General features: G+C 32.8%; 1 protein-coding gene across 1 annotated transcript; it reads left to right on the top strand.

Moving 5' to 3' along the window:
* The first annotated feature begins 9,795 nt into the window (after positions 1-9,795).
* Positions 9,796-16,854, top strand: LOC111693167. The gene is made up of 5 exons (XM_023457360.1): positions 9,796-9,820; positions 13,124-13,332; positions 13,382-13,585; positions 14,089-14,154; positions 14,207-16,854. Exons 1-5 carry the CDS (start codon positions 9,796-9,798, stop codon positions 14,381-14,383), a joined length of 681 nt encoding a protein of 226 aa, XP_023313128.1. The 3' UTR covers positions 14,384-16,854.
* The last annotated feature ends 7,306 nt before the right edge of the window (positions 16,855-24,160 follow it).

Below are 24,160 nucleotides of genomic sequence, written 5' to 3'. Positions count from 1 at the left end.
GCCCTATTCTCCAGATTTAGTCCCGAGTAACTGTTTCTTGTTCCCAAACTTGAAGAAATGGCTCGGCGCAAAGAGATTTGACTCCAACGACGAAATCATCTCACAAACAAATGCCTATTTTGATGACCTCGACAAATCATATTTTTCGGAAGGGATAAAAAAATTGAAGAAACGTTGGACCAAGTGTATAGAACTCAAAGGAGACTATGTTGAAAAATAAAATAACTTTTTATATAAAAACCTGTGTTTCATTCAAAATGTCACGGACTTATTGACCCGCCCTCGTACTTGCAACACCTAGTGCAACGGCTAGGATCGTTCGTCAATTTAACCCACCAGGCATAGACCGGTTTCGGACTTATTAGTCCTCATCAGTGTGTCATAGGTGAGACAACCGACGACAAGCGATCCTGCTGTTATGCGGTCGTATCCTTACGACAAGGAGGTACATTGTACGCCGAGCGCAGATGGCTCTATCCGTCGTACTAACTCCCAATAATTGTGCCATTCAAATGCCTACAGTAGGAAGCGACCTGTTATATTGCAGGTACTTTGTTGCACGACTGCCACCCACAGTGGGCGAAACGAAATGTTTTAATTGCCAGTGTTGTAAGAACAACTACTCCGTGGGCTATATGCCCCGACCGGCATTGAATTATACTCGCAACACCTAGTGCAATGGCTAGGATCGTTCGCCAGATTAAACCACCAGGCACAGACCGGTTTTGGACTTATTAGTCCTTATCAGTGTGTCATAGCCATAATCTGTAGCCATTTGAATGGCACAATTGGAAGTTAGCACGACAGATGGAGCATCTGCGCTCGGCGTACAATGTACCTCCTTGTCGTAAGGATACGACCGCATAACGGCTGGATCGTTCGTCAGTTGTCTCACCTATGACACAATAAGTCCTGGTGAACGATCCTAACCGTTGCACTAGGTGTTGAGAGTATAATTCATTGCCGGTCGAGGCTTATAGCCCGCGGAGTAGTTGTTTCTCGCAACACTGGCAATTAAAACATTGCGTTTCACCCTCTGTGGGTGGCAGTGGTGCAACAAAGTACCTGCAATATAGCAGGTTGCTTCCTACTGTAGCCATTGGAATGGCACATTTGGGAGTTAGCACGACAAATGGAGCCATCTACGCTCCGCGTACAATTCTTCTTTTTTGACACCCATCCGGAGACACGCTGTATATATACCCTAATATAATAACTGAGCCTGATTGGATTCAATTAAATTAAACACACAGCTTCGTTAACTCTTAATTAAACAGTACCTAAGTATTTTGGTAAGTACTTGTAATTAATACGAGATGTTATATTTCCAGACTCGACCAAAAAAATTCCAGTAAAGAGGTATTTCTATAGAAAGCTCTCCGCAAGCTTATTTTGTGATTAAAAAACATGTCCCGGCTCAGTTACAATAATATGACATTTATCTTTCTCTTTGAGTATAATTTTTTGGTAGTGGGGGTAATTTTAAGTAGAAAGTTTAGTTGAGTACCCTGGATTTTATATATATTTCAAGAAGGTTTGTCGGAAATTAGGCACAAAAGCATATCATATCAAATAATGGGCACTTAAATTTGGGCCTATAAAAAATTAAATGATATGTATTTAATAACAGCCCTGAAAAATTTATATTGTAGTTAGCCACGTTAGCGGGGTGGGAAGCAATTATCGAACTGTTTTTGGAAAGTACAAGTTTTAATGATTATTGCCTTTTAATGTATTCAGCATTTTGACAATATTACGCATTTGTAACAATATTTGAACTAATACTAATTATATTTAAATATAAAAGGATTATAAAATAAATTAAAAAGCTTACATTTGTTAAGTAGAATTAAATTTTACTAAATTAACGTTTAATATGTGTCAAATGCAGTGATAATAATAAGTTAGGGTCAGTATTCAGTTTTGGGTGATTAGGTTATAAGTAATAATTAATGTATAATATATTCACATTTATTGGACCTATCAGTTTCTATACTGTAAAAGTTCAAGCTTTTTTGCATTTATTATATTGTTATGGAAATTCACATGCCTTGTTAATTTGTTGAATTCAGGTTAACTTGATTGATTGTTAATTGACCAAGATTTGTTGAGTGAATGAAATGAATTTCAAAGGCAGGCAAATTTCTAGAACGTGAAAAAAAAATTTTATAAACTAAGTAGCCTCGATACCAGAATCAGTCACCACACACCACTACAACTATATAAGTGCTATGAAGAGTTCTCTTAGTGAAGCAAGAAGAAGTATCACGTGACAAGTAATTATAGTGAGTTATCGAACCATCCTAAAGCCCATGGATTTCTCCAGCAGTTTCGATAAAGAAAAAATATGGTTGCAAAGACGATACACTGGACAAACTGTCAGACTATTCGTAATGTTGATGCTTTATCCAGTCCGTGCTGTCTAGATTGCAAACAAAAGAAAGTGATGAATTTATTTGTCTGGAACTAGCATCAATGGTCAGATGAACAAAACAACCAGATCAGATATAGGTCCCATTTTTACTGGAAAATTAAAAACAGATAGACCACTCTGACAGATCATTTCTAACAAATCTCCATATCTGTAAGTTACTAATTAAAAATTTCTTTTGAATTTGTGAAAGTTTTATTGTCTGGGAATGTTAATCAATTCAGTTAACTCAAAATACTTATTAAGCTACTAAGTAATATTATAGGTAAAAAAATATTTTTCTTAAGTCATTGGAACATTCCGAATGACAAATAACGACTGAACGACTTTTGTGCGTGAATGAAGGAAACTTGATGAACTACAAAGGCTAAAGGTACATTAAAAGGCATCAATCCTAAAGAATGTCTTTCATCCCACATACAAAGTAGAGTGAATGGGACAAGTGAAAAGTGGACTATCAATATTCAATGGAACACTTGCAAGAAAGGATCAAAGAGCATCACTTTTTCCCTTTTTATAATAGGTACACTTACTTAATACCAGTGTGCACAGTTTATTGAGCAGGGTGTTAGAAGTTTGACTGCCTTAATTTTAACATGCGATAGAATACATTAAAATAAACAAAAAGACCTTATATGACATGGCTCCTAAACTGAACCATTTCCGAGAAAAAAATTATCAAAATCTCCAACTTGATGTACAAAAATTCGATTAATTAAGGAATATTGACATAACTGCGTGCATAGAATACCATAAAATACAATGTATATCACTTTTTTGAACTTCTTTATGCTTAATTCTAAAATAATTAGCGTTGTAATAAATTTAAAATTCGATAAAATTTTGCTTTTTGGTAAGTAGTACCTAAATTATTTTTAATACGTATGATCATTTGGATGACGTGAATCTTCTGGTACTTTAATTACATATTTTTCAAATTCATAATTTCAATAAAAGTTAATTTTCTGTTTTAAGATATTCATAATTACTAAAATTCGAGCTAAAATTTAAGCACAACACTATCTTCGTACTACAAAATCGATACATTTTATTTTATTTATTTAAAAACTGGAAAACAATTATTTTGAAATTTACTAAATGTTTCACAATAATAGTTGTTTACATTTTTTCCGTAGGACAAGTCGGCATACGTAGTATGCACCAACTGTGTAGCGTTAGGTTAAGCACTGTTATCACGTTGGCGTCGTTATGAAACTCCCCAATATTAATACTCGCTGTATTTTGGTATTACTGGTAATCTTACGCCCCAGTAATATATAACTTTTTCGTTCATTTATGATTACTCTACCTCATGCTGAAGTAATGGTAGTGAAATTTCTTACACCCTATACAGTGTGTCTGGTTATTTCTGGTTGTTCGTGTTAACACCGCCTTAACACGTTGACTGCGAGATAATCTCAACGTACTTTGTCCGTGACTGCGATACATATCTTCGGGGATATGTAACAAAACTTCTTCTGTGTGCGGTACATATACCTGGGGATATGTAATTTTTTTACATTTGACCCTATAAAATTAAAAATAACACAATTATTGCTATAAACTTGCATGTATCTGTAACTATATATCCTAGGATACTAACGTTTTCATTCGCAAAAAGTTTTGAAACGAAAATAATAGAAAAATCATTATTTCTAAAAAGTACAGATTCTGCAACTTCCACAAGATACAGTAAAAATGTGATTATTGAGATTCGCATATTTTTTATAATGAGTACATACCCCCCGAGGTATGTACCGCAGTCAACGTGTTAAGTACATGAAGCCTGAGGGAATCAAGTAGGACAACTTTTTTATGCCAATGTGTTTGACTACAATTAACAAGGATTGAATAAGTAGAACACAATTAGGTATGTGAACTTAAAATTGAGGTTTTATATATTTTTAATTTGAATATTATTCCTTATTATTGAAAAATAAAGGCATTTATAATTATTATTCTTATTAAATTAAAATTTAAAAGGATTGGGATTGAAATTATTTTTTATTCACAGATCATTTCAATACTTTTTCGTAAAAGTAATAAATAAAATCGTTCTTCCCAAGCGAGTATATTATGTGAACCATTATTAAGGGCGTTACTAATGAAATTTGAAATTTCTTGTGAACGTTAGACGTTACTTGGTAACACCCCTTATAATTTATTTCAGCAATATTTTAGGCCTGCTCCCTTAAACTTGAAATAGCGTTCATACTCAGGAAATATGTCTCCTTATAAATGCCTATCTGGTTATCGGGCACAGACAGCTTGTAAATTATTACGTTACATATTATCCGAAAACTTAATTACGGCTTCACCGTAATATTTGCCGGAGAAACTCTTTGAAAAGCCTTAGTTTCATTGCTGTTAGCCATCCAGCTTGCCGGAATTCGGCGTAAAATACTGGTAGTTAAATTAACTCCTAAACGAGTATGAATATTCATGGTGAAAAATAAAATTGCCCGGCTGAATAAACGGTCTGCTAATAAATAAGCTATTAAGTTCTCGTTTTAACGCTGTGTACCTGCCGGATGATAAGCTTTTACAACATTGTTTTCGGAAAGGATCTGCGACACTTTTTGTTAGCTTTTAGCCGGTAATTGTTTTAAGAAGGGCAAGAACCTCGTAAAGCCAGAGTTTCAGATTTCAGTTAAAAAAGAAGAAATCATAATCTAACCTAACAATAGAATTAAAATATATTAAAATATTTCATCTGTTAGATATGTTTTAACTAACTTTTTTATATAGTTTCTGTGTAAGTGAATTAAAATATTTATTTAGGAATTTTGTTTACATAAATCTATGCAGTGGTGAAGGTGAGAGAAGAATATAACAATGATAATGTATAGAAGAATAGAAGGAAAATATGTATTAAAGGAGTAGTGGGCACTGACGACATAAGATTCGCTTGACGCATGACGTCACGTGGAGACGTCATAAAGTTTATGCTAATACTCTTCAGTATTATCAATATAATTTGGCAATTCTCGTGCAGATTTTTCAGAATCTTTGCGGGATTCTGATATATTACTTGGCAATAATTTGCTAGGTACAACTATTAGTATTTTTGCCCCTTGATCACGAATCCGGTATTAGAATTGAGCTATCACATTACAGGAATTTCCCAACCTCAAAAAAATAGGTCAAAAATAGCAAAAATCCACGAAAATATGCTAGGAAAAATACAAAAAAATTGTTTTGCTATATTCAATTGTTTATTTATATGATTAAGACCCCACCGAACGCGAATCCTCGGTCAGAATTGATGGTTCTTTTTCTAACCTAAAAAAACTAGTCAATTAAGGTCAGATAAATAACAGATTCGCGCCAAATTTGGTGTACGGGTGTTTTCGGGGTTGCTGGTCACGGATCTGAGGTCAATTTTGCAAAATTAGAGATGGCGGATCCAAAATGGCTGTCTACATTTTCAAAAAATAACATTCGCGCCAAATTTGGTATACGGGGGTTTTCGGGGTCAATGATCACGAATTTGAGATCAGATTTACAAAAATCGCATCGAAAATTACCAATTACCTATGTACTTTAAGAAAGTTAAAACATAATTGGTTACTCAGATTATAAAGTAAACAAAAATATTACAAAATGGTTTCGCATTTCTGACTTCGAATTGGTAATCATCGACCCGAAAACCCCTATATATCAAATTTAATGCGAATATGTTATTTTTTGAAAATTTGATCGACCACCTTGGATCCGCCATCTTGAATTTTGCAAAATTCACCTCGGATCCGTGATCAGTGATCCAGGAAACTCCCGTATACCAAATTTGGCGCGAATCTGTTATTTTTTGGAAATTCGTGATATCTGACCTTAATTGCCCCGTTTTTTTAAGGTTAGAAAAAGAACCATCAATTATTCTGACCAAAAATTCACGTTCGGCGAGGTCTTAACCATATAAATGAATATTTGATAGCCGCACGGTTTAAGGCGTCAGTACTTGAATCGATGTGTCGAACTGCCCGGGTTTCGAATCCCGCGGCCGGTGACCGTAGATTATCTATACTTGTACGGAGGATTGGCGCCCTCTGTGCAGGTATGGTAGGGTGGAAGAATGTTGGCTTTGGTCAATGTGAGAGATTGACACCGGTTGGCATTTGACCACCCCCCTAATTTTCCAGGATTCCCTCATTCCTGCACTGAATGATGGTTAGGGCCTACCAACATAAGTTCCTGGGCGCAAATGCGGCCTGCGTAATAATAATATGCCGCCTCCTCTCCCGCAAAAGTCTCCGACTTCTGGGCTAATTCTCGTAATTAGAATGAGGAGTAGAGATATTATTATTATTTGAATATAGAAAAAAAATTTTTGTATTTTTCCTAGCACTTTTTCTTGAATTTTTGCTATTTTTAACCTGTTTTTTTAGGTTAGGAAATTCCTGTGATGTGATCAGGAGGCGAAAATACTACGGATAACATATGTCGCATGAAAAGTACAGACAACTTTTTTTTGTATGGCTATGTAGTCAATAACCTCAGAAATAAAAAAAATTCTATAGGTCAATCACAAACATACGTAATACAAATATGAAATGTACACCACTTAGCCAATCTATAAAAATAAATTAGCATTATGAATGAAATTGCTCGTCCGACAGAGACAATATTCACAAATACGCTGTTTACTCTCCACGTGTCATCATATGGTTCCGGGTATCTCTCTTAGTCTTTGCATCTTCGAGGTCTATAAGTTTGTTTTGTTAACATCAGAGTGCATACGTAAAATGTGGTACTAGTTGTATTTATTTGGGTAATAACAACTTTGAAGTTATGTAACTCCGTTAATATTGAGTTGAATGAATATAGTAGTTATTTTACATATCTTATTTTTTGCTCCATATTTTAAATTTCCAGCACGTTTTTGAAAGTTTTTAACGATGCAGAGGTAAGTTACTTACAAACTGCTCTGATTTAAAATCATCGTTTTTAGTATGTTGTTGTTGTTTATATCCGTATACCCAATCTTCTGGAAAAGTAAACTTGCCAAAATCCCTGATGTTTCTTCATTCAAGATGACTGAATTTAAAAGGAATGTATGCACATAAATTAACCCGTTTAAGAGTCCGCGGCAAACATGTTTACAGAGATAATCTTGATGCATTAACAATTATTAATGTGCATAGTTTTTAGCATATCCTATTTGCGCTGGCTCCGTGTAAAATATGGTGGGTAAGAGCCCCGCAGAAGCAATAACTTTGCCGTAAATTAAGGCAATAATTCAGGAAAAGTCAGCACTCCGTCCCAGAATCGGGCACTGAAAGCTCGTATTTGCTGGTGTATTATACAAAGTATCCCAATTTAGAGGAACTTTACTTCAGGGCTGCGCAGGGGAATTAATTTTAAGCACAAATCGTCACAAATGACGTACCGCAAATCTTTTCAGATGAGCAAAGTTTGATGTAATGTAAATAAAAGGAAGTTCTGGTTTAGAAGTCAATAACCAACTGTTTTCTAATTTGTCATAGTAAAGGGTGTGCATTAAAATTGTTATGAAGCCTAAGAGGCAGATTTTGCTATCAAAAGTGAAAAAAAAAGTTCCTGCAACTTTAGGTCATAGCCCTGGTCGCACAAGGAACATACCTAAGTCGGAGATGGTTTTTGATAGAAAATAAAAATATTTATTGTCGAAAAATCAACCAAAATTTAAAAAACATTATGTTTATTTAAAAGGCATATCTGGTAATAATAATAATCGAAGTGATTCGAACTATTTTTCTTAGAGAAAAAATGTAGCGTGTAGGATGCCCTAAACTGTATTTTTACCACGAATAAATTAGGATATAAAACGTAAATAGTAAAAAGTAAACAAGTTTTATAGAAAAGACGAATTGTTTTATTAACTTTTATGCAGTTTTACTATTTGAAAGAAGCAGTTTAGTTCAGTTTGTATAATTGGAACTAGATTCAGCACTTTTTAAAACATGATTTTTTTTTCAAAAAAATCTGAATTTCCCTTTTAATTAATGTTTTTGACAATCGAGTACATAAATCGAAGTTCAAAGGGCACTGAACATTTTTTTTTAATCTCAAATGTCATGATACGTTCTTTCATTAAGGATCAGGTAAAAGAAGTACAGAAGTATGTAAATAAAATTATTAATTAATTAATTATATTATTTGGATTAAGGACGGGATTTTGTACAAAAAATATCGCCCAGCGTGAGTCACGAAACGGGACCCCGGCAGGTGCTGCTCTAGCGGCCAACGCTTCAAGGTGTGTTTTTTAACCGAACGACGAAGTCTAATAATAAACGCTGGACGTAAACGGCTCGATTTTTCAGGAGCGGCTCCAATTTGTGTACATACAATCTTATAAGGAAAGAGAGTAAAGATTTTATTAATCATTAATAGATTATCGAGGACAATAATATTTTTTTTATTAAGTAGGCAATAATTTTTAGTTAATAAGGTTAAACAATCTTATAATTACCATTCCTTTATTATAAAAGCAGATATAATTTTTAAAATTACATGTAGTTTCTTCTTCAAAAGCTTAAAAAACGTATAACAGGAACAGTCAACAGTCTAATGTTTATATTTTCACGTTAACGATCCGATACGTAAATTAACTGCTATTTTCAGTAAAAATGATATAACTTGAATTATTTTTTTACTTTGGTGAGTCGTATTAATTTAAAAACACTGCCTAATTACTAAAATATATAGCTACTTATATATACTTATACTAACTTGCTACTAATTACGTTTGGAGAATAATATGTATAGTAGGGTGGCACAAAAAAAAAGATTTTTTTTTGTGTCGTGAAAATATGTTAGTTTATCATGTTTTAAGAGCTCCCTCAAAAAATCAGCTCAAAAATTTTTTTTAGAGGTTCCAAGATTTTTAAAAATTTCCAAAATCGTCAAAAATTGAATTTTTTATCTTTCAATTTCAATTCAATAAAAAATAAATTATTAGTTCGTTGATATTTATTTTTTAGAGATCGCTCGAAAACATAGATACACTACTTTGAAAATTAAAATAATTATGAGTGACCTTTAGAAATTAAAATATCGATTTGAAACTTTCAGAATCGAGATTTTTTTCAACCTAGAAAATGATAAAAAAACGGGAAAAAAATTAAACACAAAAAAATTAAATTTGACGATTTTGGACATTTTTAAAAATCTTGAACGACCTCTAAAAAATTTTTTCTTTGACCTGACGTTTTGAGGGGGCTCTTAAAACATGATAAACTAATATATTTTCACAGGAGACACGAAAAAAAAATAATCGTTTTTTTTGTGGCCCACCCTAAATTGTATAGGCATAACATATTATATTATATATTATTATTGTATCTATCAGGGAAATATTATTAAAATTTTAAGTTATTATTAACAAGATGTGTAATGGAATTCCCCTAGCAGGTAAGACCGTCAAGAAATTGTTCTTATCTAATTCCAATATAATGATTCCCACTGCAAAAAATGACTGAGCAAGATACCGTTGGACTGGAATATAATTACTGGTAAATAATATAGGTACATATAATTTCATAAGGGTGCATAAGGGTGAAAAATTTGAAAAAGTCAATTGAAGAACCATACATTCAAGGTATGCACCAGGCTCGGTCCCTACGCAGCAACTCGGCATTGAAATATTTGAAAAACTTGTTCCCATATTTATTTAGCCATACCCATACAGAGGTCTGGTGGGACTAAACGTGCAGCTGGTAGAAATGTATACGCCCAGTTGAAGAATGCGCGTGCGGGCAAATAATGTCCCATACAGTTGCTTCGGTCAACTGCGTCGTGAATTTCAGTTCTAGACAAGTAGCTTGGCAGTGCAGTGCGGGAATGCGGAATTTGATGTGATTCAGATAATTTTAATTTACTATAGGTACCTTCTATCAATCATTCATATGACAATTGCGAAAGGGAGAAATAAGAGGGATATTTTGTTTATTAATATTATCACAACATGGCATTTTGGAGACCTTTTGAAACGGAACAAAATGAAATTTACCATCAATATAATAAAATTGTTTGAGGACATAAATAATTAAAATATGTTGTTGGTCAAATGAACATATAATAAAAATTTTCTACACATTATATACAAATTATTATAATTTTCTACCTTTAGCAGAAAACTTTTTTAGGGACGCCCATGAAACTCATTCAATTTGATTGCTTGTTTTTTTATGCATGTTCAACTGACTTCGGAAAAACTATACTCTATTGTGTGTTAAAATTTCAGTTAGTTTCGTTATCCCATTAAGTTATTGAAAATGTTGAAAAAATCACGGTTTTCTGCCTATAAAATTGATACCTCTCACTTTAACTCGCCGTAAGTTTCTTTGTTAATTGATAAAAAAAATTCAAATTTTTACTGACGATAAGTCGCACTATAGTCTTTAGTACTGTGAAGGTCATTTGTCTCAAAAGATCTTTTTTTTTTTTTTTAAGCAAAACAGAAGGGGGTCCATAAATATTGCATTCTTTAAAAAAAGAAAAATACTGACTCGAGTAGTAAATAATTGTAAACAACAATCTGAAAAAATTTGTTAAAATAATACAGTTATAAAGGCTATACTATATACTCTGCATCGGACCGTGACCGTAATTGACCATTCCGATACTGTTTTTAAGAATATCATATTTATAACTGTATTATTTTAACATATTTTTTCAAATTGTTGTTTACAGTTATTTGCTACCTGTCAGTTTTTTTTTAAAAAATGCCATATTTACGGAGATAGCACTCCCTTATGTTTCACTTAAAAATAAAAAAAGAAGACCTTTTGAGACAAATGACCTTTACAGTATTAAAGGCAATAGTTCGACTTATCGTTAGTAAAAATTGGATTTTTTTTATCAGTTAACAAAAAAATTACGACGAGTTAAAGTGAGAGGTACCAATAATTTTATATGCAGAAAACCGTGATTTTTTCAACATTTTCATTAATAACTAACAAATGGGATAACGAAACCAACTGAAATTTTAGCACACAATAGAGTAATAGTGAGGCTATATATGGTCCAAATTTCAAATTTTTTGCCCCAACGTTTTCTTAATATCGGTTTCCAAACTCAGAGGTTTATTTCATTTATTTCGATAGTAAGTGACTAAAAATAAGCAAAAGTTGATTGTCAAGACAATATGAAATTAAAATCGTGTTAGTTATATTTATATTCAAGAATGTATAATTTTTTTGGTCGTAACTTTTTTCATTAAATATCCAGTGGTTTCCTTCTTACCGGTAAGTAGCTTGAAGATTTGTAGATTTGTAGATTGAAGAAGAAATCTATCTGAGCCAGGCTAATTTTTAAGCTGTAAATTTATTTAAACATAAATAACGATTTTATGTGGGACACCCTGTACGTAAAATTTAATCTGTATTCTTAATAAAGAAAAATTAGTACATATTATTGGTTTTTTATGCGTTATATTTTCGTACTATTTAAGCTTTACAAAATCATTACTTAGTACTTAGTACTACTTAGTACTACTAGGTATATCAAAGATAATATTAAACCATTATGCTTTATTTTAGGACGCATTTATAATAAACCAACTCTGTGTTTTCACTTTCATTTTCAAGGGTAGCGACACCTGTGAGAGAGTGTACAAACTAATTATATCGAAAGAAATTAAAAATATCTTGTGAATAGGTAGGAAACTCGACAATTCTAGTTTAGATACATATTAAAAATGGAGTCGTGTATAAAATGTTGTCATTTCACTTGAGGACACAAATTATAGAACTATTAATAAATATTAATCTGAAAATTAAATACAAATGATCCTAGGTGTCCGTTCTAGTGAGTGAAGTAGTTTGGTTATTGTGCCTAACCTAGTTCCGTTGTAAATGGAATATATTGGCAGACTAACAGTATGGTTAAAATTGAGGTACTTTGGCATTTATTTAAATTATTCTTCTGTTCTCATGAGCATTGAAATTTATCTCACTCACTAGCGGGAACCATTGCGAATACATTGATATATAATAATATTCAATTATGTTAGTTTCTTCGATGATTTGTGCCCTCATCTGAAGCTCTGTTACACGGTAAAAATATACATACTAAATCGCCCCCTTAACACACAAATATTTTAAGAAGTGTATTGGTATTATATTACGTTATTTATGTTGTACTTTAAAATGCTTTAATTAGTTTTATTTAACTCGTCCTTTTTTCTTGTTTGTTTCCAGTAGAAATTATCGAAATGGGAAAATATAATTCTAAATAGGAGAAAACGAAAATTAGTAAATTAGATACGTTTATCTGTTTTTATTGTATTTAATGTATCGCACATAAATCTTCTTCTAATGGCGACTCAACATTGGAGCACGACTGGCCTTTACAACTAGTACATACTAATGAACAAAACAATCCAGCTTTTTTGCAGCCACACTTAGCACTACACTCCTTTTAGCAATTGCAAAAAAATTGTACTGAGGAGTTTTTCCGGTGCAGGTGGGCGTAAAGTCTGGATTGGTTCTCCAGTGTATTATCAATTAACTTCCAACCCCAGTCTTCTGGGTCCAGTTGATTACCACACTTGAACTTGATGAAGCCTTGATGAAGACGCGTACAAATTAGCAGCAGATTTATGCGTTCCGAATGTTCCCGAGCAAAAAACCTACAAAGAACTCGTTGAAAGTTTTGATAAGTATTTTATTAAACCAACATCCATTTATTTGGAACGTTACAAATTTTATCAAGCTTCTAAGAACGCGTATGAAACGGTAGCGCAGTGGGCAGCTAGAGTGAAGAATCTAGGAGCAAAGTGCAAATTTGGAAAAGATTGGGATCAAATCCTTACGGACAAGTTTATTTCCGGTTTTGAAAAGGGTGAAATTCTGGACAAATTTTTTGAACTGGAAGAAAGTGTTACGTTCGACAAAGCAATCCTCAAGGCCATGAAGAAGGAAGTCGGCGTCGGCAGCCATCATGGGACTTCCTTATTTCAAATAAGTGAAGGTCAACGAGGAGGAGGAAGAAGAGGAACGGCTGGTGTCAGTTGGCAGCAGCGGCAGGTCGGCTCACGCGGCGGTAGGTCAAATGGTACCCAAACCCAGATGCGATCGAGCAGGCGCAGCTTCTCTGAGGACAAGAATAAGGTCGCCGGTGACAGGAAAACAACTTGTGGAGTTTGTGGAAAATATGGACATCTTACAAAAAATTGTAGGTACAAAAATTATTCTTGTAATATTTGTAGTAAAAAAGGGCATTTGCAGTCAGTGTGCAATGTTAAATATAGGAATAATTATTTAGAAATGGGTAATGTTGATAGTGAGGTTAGGCAAATTAACCATGTAGTCAATGTTGACGAAGAGGATTTAAATATAGATTGTTTATTTAATTTAGAGGAAGGATGGGAAAGTAGGTTAATGATTAAAGTAGAAGTGGACAATATTCCTTTTCAATTTGAACTTGACACTGGTGCTAGCGTTAGTGTAATTTCAGAAAAGTTTAAAGAGCAATGGTTCAATAAATATGTTTTAGAGGATAGTAATAAGATTCTACATAATTATGTAGGGAAAGTTATCACACCACTTGGTTATATAACACTGCCAATTAAATATTTAGGGCAAATTAAATTAGTGGAAGTGTATGTTATTAAAAACGGTGGACCACCATTGCTTGGTAGGAATTTTTTTTATAAATTTGGATTAAATATTCAACAGGTTACAGAGGGTCAAACCATAGTGGGTACAACCAACTCAAAAATTGAAGTGAAAAATAAACCTGAGGTAGTAAATAAATTAGTTAAAAAATATAGTAACGTTTTTTCTTCTGATTTAGGCACATTCACTGGAGGCACCATACAGCTACACTTGGAGGAGAATGCCAAGCCTAAATTTTTTAAGGCTAGACCAATTCCGTATGGGATTAGAAAAAAAGTGGAAGCGGAGATTCAGAGGTTGGTCAAGGAAAACATTCTATATCCAGTGGACTATTCGGAATGGGGTACGCCAATAGTACCTGTTTGCAAAAAAGATGGTACCATGCGTATATGTGGTGATTACAAGGTAACATTGAATCCTGTTTTACTTATTGATCAGTACCCTTTGCCTCGTATAGAGGATTTGTTCAGTCAGTTACAAGGTGGACAACAGTTTACAAAACTAGATCTCTCTCAGGCATATCAACAAATTTTATTAGATGAAAATTCAAGTAAATATACTACTATAAGTACACATAAAGGGTTGTTTGCTTATAAACGTTTGCCTTATGGGTTAAGTTGTGCGCCAGCTAAGTACCAAAAAATAATTGAAAAAGTTTTACAAGGTATTGAGGGAGTAATATGTTTTCTGGACGACATTTTGATTACTGGAACTAATAGTAGTCAACATTTAGCTAGGGTTGAGCAAGTTTTAAATAAGCTACAGCAATTTGGGTTAACTATTGCCAAAGAAAAATGTGAATTTTTTAAGGATAGTGTTGTATACTTAGGGCATAAGATAGATAAAAATGGGTTACATACGTGTAAGGATAAGGTAGAAGCGATTAAACTTATACCATATCCGACAAATATTACTCAATTGCAATCATTTTTGGGACTTGTAAATTATTATAATAAATTTGTTCCTAATAGTTCAACTTTATTAGAACCTTTATATAGACTATTAAAGAAGGGGGTTACATGGAATTGGGATAATAATTGTAAAAGGAGTTTTAATCAGATTAAAGAAATATTAGCTTCAGATATAGTGTTAGCACATTTTGATCCAGATTTACCAATAAAATTAACTGTGGACGCTTCATCGTATGGAGTGGGTTGTGTTCTATCCCATATGTATCCTAATGGCGATGAAAGGCCAATAGCATATGCATCAAGTACCTTATCCAAGGCACAGAAAGGTTATAGCCAGATTGAAAAAGAAGGACTAGCCATTATTTTTGGTATTAAACGATTTCATCAATATTTATACTCGAAAAAATTTACTTTAGTTACCGATTGTAAGGTGTTGTTAACTATATTTGGTAAAAATAAAGGTATTCCTCAAATGACAGCAAATCGTTTGCAACGATGGGCACTAATATTGTCAAGTTATAACTATGATTTAGAATACACAAAATCACATAAAAATAATGCAGATTTTTTGTCCAGATTTCCTGTTATTAACGAGTTAATGGAAAATTTTAATTATTCATATTTGAATTATGTCGAAAATAACGTAGATTTACCGGTTGATTGTGAAGCAGTTAGAAATGAAACGGAAAATGAAACATTACTTAAGGAGGTAAAGCAATATATTAAAAACGGGTGGCCTGTGAGAGTATCTGGGGATGTCAAACTGTATGCCAAATTTAAAAACAATTTAAGCCTTGAGAATGACATAATTACGTTTGGATATAGAGTGTTAATACCTCAGAATCTCCGAAAACAAATTTTAAAGGAATTACATAGCACACATCAGGGTGCTGTGAAAATGAAAAGTGTAGCTAGGTCTTATGTATGGTGGCCCCAAATGAATAGGGACATTGAAAAATTAGTTAAAAGTTGTACATTTTGTTTACCTAATAAAAGTACACCCCCGAAAGCTTCTTTAATAACATGGCCATTTCCTGAACAGTGTTGGGAAAGATTACATGTCGATTTTTTAGGCCCATTGTTAGGTAAATATATTTTAGTAGTGGTAGATGCATATAGCAAGTGGGTGGAAGCTTTTGTCACTAATAACATGACTTCTGTGACAATCATAAATGTTTTACGCAATATTTTTGCAAGATTTGGACTATGTAAATATTTAGTGGCGGATAACGCCAGATATTTTACATCTGATGAGTTTCAACTTTATTTAAGGGAAAATGGTATAAAATTCAAAAACATACCTCCATTTTCGCCAGCAACTAATGGTGCGGCAGAAATTGTGGTAAAATATTTAAAAAATGCAATTAAATCTTGCAACGTTCGGAATCCAATAGACTTACCGATAATCTTAAATAAAATATTATTAAATTACCGTAACACCATACATGCAACTACAAGTTATTCGCCAGCACAATTGTTGTTAGGTAGAAATTTAAGAACTAGATTAGATTTAATTAAGGAAAATAATGAACCAGTTAAAGTAGATTTAGATAAATTAAAGAAAAATGTTAGTGTAAATCAAAGTAAACAGAAAAAATTTTATCATGGTAAAAGAATTACATCATTTAGTGTAGGAGATAGCGTAGCTGTAAGAGATTATAGGGATGTAAATAAAAAAAATTGGATTTCGGGAGTAATTAGAAGCAAGTTAGGGCCTAGAACTTATATAGTGTTTATACCTAAGTTGTCTAAGGTGTGGAAAAGACATTTAAACCAAATTATACAATATAATTCCGATAATTTGAATACACATCTTATGACTGAAAACATTCATGGTACAAACTCGGACAAGTTAACAATAATACCTAGTAATCCAGTAGAACATCAAATAATAGATGATATTTTGCCTAATATTGAATCAAGACCAAGACGAGTAATTAAACAACCAGACAGATTTGTACCATGAACGTTTTATTTATTTAAGGGGGAGAGAATGTTAGTGTGTGTATCACTTTATATTGTGTGTGTGTGTCTTTAGGTTTTTAAGGTGTACATAGTTTTTGTAGATATAGAAAAAGTGTGGTAGAGACAGAAAGAAAATCCACGCAGGATAGAATTTAAGCGGACAGTGATCGTTGCTAGATATATATTGTATAGAAGACTTGGAAGAATAAAAGTGTTACAATCGCAGTTGTGATTTATTCGCTTCATATACATTACAAAGCTAATTGCACTCGTTTATTGTTATAAAAGGTAAGTATCGAAACTAATCTAAGCAGGTAATTTTTTTTGGAGCTCCACATACAGAAAGAAGGAAGCGAATTCCTTTGGTGATTACACTTTGTGGAGTACAGTTACTCTCTTTAAAAACTTTAGCACAATTAACTAGATCTTGTTTTCAAACAATTTAAAAACTGTCGTTTTACCCCTCCTGAAAATTCTCTATATCTCAGAAATGGTGATTCTTAGGAAAAAAGTGTAAAGACAATCTTTATAGATAATTGCATGATCTACTATCTACAATTTCTGTCTGATCTATTTTTATGATAAAACTTACCGTTTGGCTGAAAAATGCAAAAAACCCATATTTGTGAACTTTGACCTTGAATAATTTTTTTTGTAGATGTGGAATCGATGGACTTCTCACATTTCATTTATAATGGTGTTCCCAACATTCGTACCAATTTTCAACTTTATGCGAATTATTGTAACCTTGAATGTCTATTTTTAAACATTATTATACATTACTGTAAAAAATTAAGGGAACAAAAATATTTCATAAATTATTTAGCGACTTTTGAAAGGCTGTATATCTGTAAAAAAAAAAATAATCGTGCCAAGAAACAAAAAAAATGGGGGTTTTGAAATGTAACAAAAGCCGGGACGCGTAGTAATTTATTTGTTAGTTCTTGGAACGGACGGGCCAAAAAGTAAAATATTTCAGTCAACACAAATTATCGAAAGTTAAGGGCTTTTAAGTACGTTTAGCGTCGTCCTTCGGAGAAATTTAGCTACATTTTTTGAACAAGTTCACTTAGAGCCGGGGCCATGTGACAGTCATCTGTCGCATATTTTTAATAACGCGCGAAACCACGAGAAGAGCGTAGAGGTTCCAAATTAAATGAAATTGTTAAATTGATAATAATTGGAAAGGAAAGTAATAGATCAAATAGCTGGTTTTTAAGCGGATTTTCCAAGCTATTAACACGTTGACTGCGACATAATCTCAATGTACTTTGTCCGTGACTGCGATACATATCTTCAGGGATATGTAACAAAACTTCTNAAATCAAATTGTTAAATTGATAATAATTGGAAAGGAAAGTAATAGATCAAATAGCTGGTTTTTAGGCGGATTTTCCAAGCTATTAACACGTTGACTGCGACATAATCTCAATGTACTTTGTCCGTGACTGCGATACATATCTTCAGGGATATGTAACAAAACTTCTGCTGTGTGCGGTACATCCCTGGGAATATGTATTTTTTTTTACATTTGACCTCTATAAAATTAAAAATAACACAATTATTCCTATAAACTTGCATGTGTCTGTAACTATATATCCTAGGATACCAACGTTTTCAGTCGCAAAGAGTTTTGAAAAATCATTATTTATAACTACTTAACTAAAAACTACAGATTCTGTAACTTTCACAAGATACAGTAAAAATGTGATTATTGAGATTCGCATATTTTTTATAATGAGTACATACCCCCCGAGGTATGTACCGCAGTCAACGTGTTAAGAATATATTAAATGAGATTTGCTAATCCGTCCCGTACTGCTACACGGAGTCACTAGAGGAAGGCTAGGGTTATTTGTAAGTTTAGTCTCAAAATTATTTATATAAATGTAGGTTCAGTCAATTAGGTTATTATTAACATGGCATAGTTATGCCAAAGCGTCCCAACATTCAGGGTCCCCGCCAACAAGATAAGAACAGAAACTTCTGGACCCAAGAAATGGGCGTGTCGAAGCGAGGTGTCGATTTCAGGAGATATCTTCGAAGAAAGCAGTTCTTCCTTGGGTTCCACATTGAGCAGTCTACTTAGTTTTAGAGTCTAGGGTTAACTTAATAATGAATAAAGTCATTCCAAATGTTGCTATAGATCGCACAATCCCTGAATCTCGGTACGCTCTCGCGTGTCAATAAATTAATTAATAATGTTGTTCGAGCCCGTTTTGTCGTTATTTTGTTTGTTTGTTCTGTTTTTATTGTTATTAAAACCCTTCCTGGAAGTTTTGGTGTTTCCTTTTGTTTCTCTCAACTTCAGTGTCACCCTGTATAGCCAGCCACTGGGTTACATTCTACGTAAGCAATAGAGGGTAAGTGCCTGGAATTCATTCTCTGAACATACAACATTTCTAAGTTCCCACGTATTAATTAATGTGTAATAAAAACTCCCTTTCGAGAATTAAATAGTAAACTCTTTTGAAATCCAGACTCGTTATGATACTGGTGATAATGATATATAGATAAGTAAAGAAATAATCCCTCAGGTTACAGAAGCTTAAAGTCTGCAGTTTCAAGTTCTTTTGACCAATTTTTTTTTTGAGCTGTGATTAACGAGAAATCAAATAAAATATCTCGAGAAATTTGTTTTTACTGTCCATAAAGTCAGGAATTTTTTTAACTCATTCAATGTAGAGGACAATTAGCTTGTTTAGTCAGCTTCAAATTATTTTTCTAAAAGTCTCCGTACGGCTATTAGTTACCGAGATATTGATGGTTGAATGAAAAATGACACTTTTGTCTTTAATCATCGATATCTCATCAACAAATTATTATACAGTAAATACAAGGGCGGATTTGAAAAATTGAATAAATCCTCTACAAGGATCTATCGTGGTATTCGAATAAAAAATGTTTTTTCATCTTTGACATTAATTTGAAAAAGGTGCAAAAAATGACTTTTCATGTTTTTTTAGAAAATCTACCGCTAATTTACAAATACTGATGAAAAGACTAACGTTGAGAGAATTTTTTATAGCTCAGTCTAATCACAATAACCCTGTACATTGACAAGTTGATCCATCCAATCATTTTTCTGTTCCAAATAATCGATATTGTGAGATATAGAACTAATTACAAATTACTTGGTTACGTTTTGTAAAGAATACATGACTGGTAGAGACATTATAAACGAAAAGGCTTATATAACGCATCTACAACTTTTTCTCATGTTATTTCTGTTTATCCTTGACCTGGGATATACCGTTTGAAGGCAAGTGAGCTAAAACGATTGGGCAGGAATCAATTGCGTTATACCGGCTTTGGTGCGTTTCTATGTTTCGGCGTAAAGGCGGCTTTCCCTTTAAGTGACAAAGTAATGGAAAGGTGAAGGGAGTTACAGTAAACCTAATCTCACTCTGAATTGCAGTTGTTTACTGGAAACCTTTAAGTTTCAGAAAGTCGTTCCTAAAGTTTCGATAGCGCTTTTGTGCCCCTTGTGCGTGTGCGAGGAATGTATATCTGAATTTTATTTCTAAATAGAATATTTTGAAGCACGCATCCTTTTTCTATTTAGATTCAGTTAGATATGTATTGAAACAGACGTTCCTTCTGAAAGCCATTTGTATAATGTTATTGCACATTTGTTTGTTAAAAAAATGGCCATTTTATTTCCACTTTCAGTTTATAAGTGTTCAGTTAAAATAGTAACGCCTTTATAATTTTTTTTACCCTGTCAAATGCTAAAACGCGTTAACCCTTAAAACTGCTATATTTTATATATCGAATATCGTATTTCTTGCGACACCAAATTTGAAAAAAAAAATTTAAAATTGCATTTAACCTGACCTAGAAAACCACCTCGTCGACAACCCTTAAAACAGCAATGTTTAATATTTCGTTTATCATATGTTTAACATCACAATACACTTAAAATATTAAGATTACGTTTTTATTTGTTATTAAAAACTATTGTTGCTATTTGTTGTTATCGAAAACTGCGCTGGAAACTACTGTAATTTGTTGTTCGCTATTCCCAATCAATTACCCTTAAAACTGCTTTATTTTGTACAGGGTTATTCACACAACATTAATCCTCGCCGCCCCCCTCCTCCTTATCTTTTTACTTTCGTATTTAGAAACAAATGCTGTGTCAAGGTTGTACGAAATTTTTATTATAATTCCAAAACCGTATCTACGAAACGAACTGCATGTTACATTTTGGACATACACTCCAAACTATTTATTTTGACAGATGCTCTATATATTTCGTGTCTTAACATAACAGTGATATAAACTTTGATAAGTCTATCTCTAATAATAAGAGAGAGATGGCTAAAAAAAGAATTTACTGTTAGCATAGTCTTCTGGTCATGTCTCCCTTATTATTAAAAAGAGATCTATCAAACCTACATGTAGGGTATAACTTTGAGTGAGGATCAGTTTCTTAGTACGTGTTTCCTTGAATACGAATGTGAGATTCATTTTTTAAATAAAATAAATAGTGTAGCAATAATCAGTTTTTTAAACTACACTTTAATTGTTTACTGTAAAACACGCTTCCCTGAATTAGCTGGGTAAGTTGTAACAGTGCATTATCAGTGTTGCCAGTTGTTACCTTCTTTAACAACTATTATAGAGCGTTAATAGAAAATAATTTAGTAAAACAGATTATTTTCACAAGGCTTAGCGATGTGTTATTATAATGTTACCATATTTTTAATATTATTCTATTGGTTTAAAAAAATAGTTTTTTCATACATGATTTATTAAATATTAACTGGTATCGATAAGTAGATATGTTACTAATTTTAAATAAAACTAATTTATGTTTTAAAATAATTATTTTTGCCGTTTTATAAAAGGTACATAATACAGAGTGAGTCATTAATAATGGTACACAACTTAATGGCAGATTGTTAACGTCAAAATATAGTGATTGAGCCAAACATGCCTTAATCAATTGTGGCTCCTCTTCGTTCTACGGAGTGTTAAAGCTGAAAAAATATTTTCTATTTTCATCTAGACATATTTTTATATTGACAGGACAGTACAACTAGCGCCCTCTAGATGTGACTCCAACACTATTTGCATATTCGTATTTACCACTCAAAAAATGTAAAACTTACAAATTTTTAAAACAATCGGTCCATGCATACTTAAAATATAGCAAAAAATCGAAAATATTTTTTCAACTTTAACACCCTGTAGAACGAAAAGGAGCAACAATTGATAAATGCATATATGGCTCAATTGTTATATTTTGACGTTAACAATCTGCCATTGAGCTGTGTACCATTATTAAAGACTCACCCTGTATATAAATAAATAAAAATACTGATCTGACTGATATGAAATATTTTTTTTAAATCGTTTCAAGTTTTTTTTAAAGAATTATGTTACTACTTTTTTTAAAATAGTGTTTGTATTTAATTTGTGAATCTCAATATCAATGACCTCTGACTGACCTAGATTAACTGAACTATACTACTGTCACTATGTAAAACACCTAGGGACACATTTAAGAAAGCTGAAACAGGTATTATTAAAAAGTTGAACGAAATACATAAAATATGGTACGTTTATATTATTTCTTTTTATTTCAGCTACAGAGCAACAAAATTAATCGTGGACAGTTTAAATTTAAGCAGAATTCGATCCTGCTTCGAAAGCTTACGAAGGGCAACGGAGGTTTGCGTCCGCTCTTCAGCTAAAATTCCATACTGCCTCATTTGAAATGCGCTACTGCCAGTTGTCTTCACACCTAGTATGACAAGGTGGGATGGTAAATAATCATTCAATAAAAGCAATGCACCAAAGAGCAGTACTTATGGCGAGTGATGCGGAAATTTGCTTTTTAATCAAATTTTCTTTAAATCAAGAGATTTGATAGCAATGCACACCGTAGTTGCCAAGTTTCCAAGCTGCGACTAATGCGCACGCCGTTGTTTGAGATAACATTACCTTGTCCAGCAAGGGAGTATGAAAATTATTAAAAAATCAGTATTTAGAAAACAAACTTTTGATACGTGTTTCTAAATAGAAATATGGAGTTACATGCTGTATAAGATCATTGTAATCCTTTTATCGAGATAAATAAGAATATCCAGAGTTTTCATCAAAGCTTGACTTGTATCTTTGAAACATAACATTCAGTTGTTTTTCTAATTATAATTATGAAATCACAAGAAAATTTCCTACAACCTTAACCCATACACTATATTTACTAAAGTACAAAAGCAACAAAGATGAGGGGATAGAATGTTATGCGAATAACACTGTACGTACAAATTAGAATTGTATCCGCTACTACGTGTGGAAATTAGACAATATACAGCTACGGGTAGGCCATGAATGAGCCTAAAGTGGAAATTAGAACAGGGTAAGTGAATGAAGCATAATGCGTAGGCCTTGGAATGTAACGCAAACACGTGACAAACGTGCGTCCAAGGCAAACTTAGCCAAAACGGGGGTAAATTAACAGAGGGTGGCTAACAAAAAGTTGGACCGCGATTCAGTTCTATTCTACTACATTAAACTATCCCACACTTTGGCTAGTTTCTCAGTTGTCTTAGAAACGAGATTATGGAAGAGGTGAAAAGGTTTCAGTAACGTTATCGCAGGAGGGATTGAAATTACGAAAAGTGGCCGCAAAAAACGAAAAGCTTTATGAATAAAAGATCTCAGTAATGATTTTATCCCTGCTGACAGTGTAATATCTATTCAAACATGATTTTTTAACTTTTAGGTAAGGTAAGTTTACTAAGAGGAAATGTTTAATAATAATGTTGTTTTATTTATTTATACAGGGTGTGGCGTGTATAATCTATAAAAATTAAAGTACAGCTTCCTGATATTTGTAATAGAAAAGTCTTATACGAAAAAGTTTTATCTTCGTGTTTTTTTTTGTAAATTAAAGTTCATTTGTTCGACGAAAATGAAGGCCGACCCTGTGTTATTTACTAAAAATTTTGTAAATATTTTTATGCGACCCGAGATGCAACCTTATAATTTAAGTCGGTATAATCTAATACTAGTAATACTAAAAAAAGGTTAGGTTACATTGTCAAAAAATTTGTGCAGTTAACTGATTTTGTATTTGTATTGAATTCATTATTCACTTAATTATTAAGCATCGTCCATCGACCCATCAGTGTTAAAAAGTGAAGGATTCCAGACAAAAGTGTTTATTTTGTAATTCCACGATGGTGACAGTGTAATTTTTATAAAGAAGTAAAAAATAAGAATAGCTTGCCGATTACATTAAA

The sequence above is a fragment of the Anoplophora glabripennis genome, unplaced genomic scaffold (assembly GCF_000390285.2).
Source record: "Anoplophora glabripennis isolate ALB-LARVAE unplaced genomic scaffold, Agla_2.0 scaffold117, whole genome shotgun sequence".
Lineage (NCBI taxonomy): Eukaryota > Metazoa > Arthropoda > Insecta > Coleoptera > Cerambycidae > Anoplophora > Anoplophora glabripennis.
The sequence above is the reverse complement of the archived record's forward strand: the minus strand, read 5'-3'. Positions and strand labels throughout refer to the sequence as shown.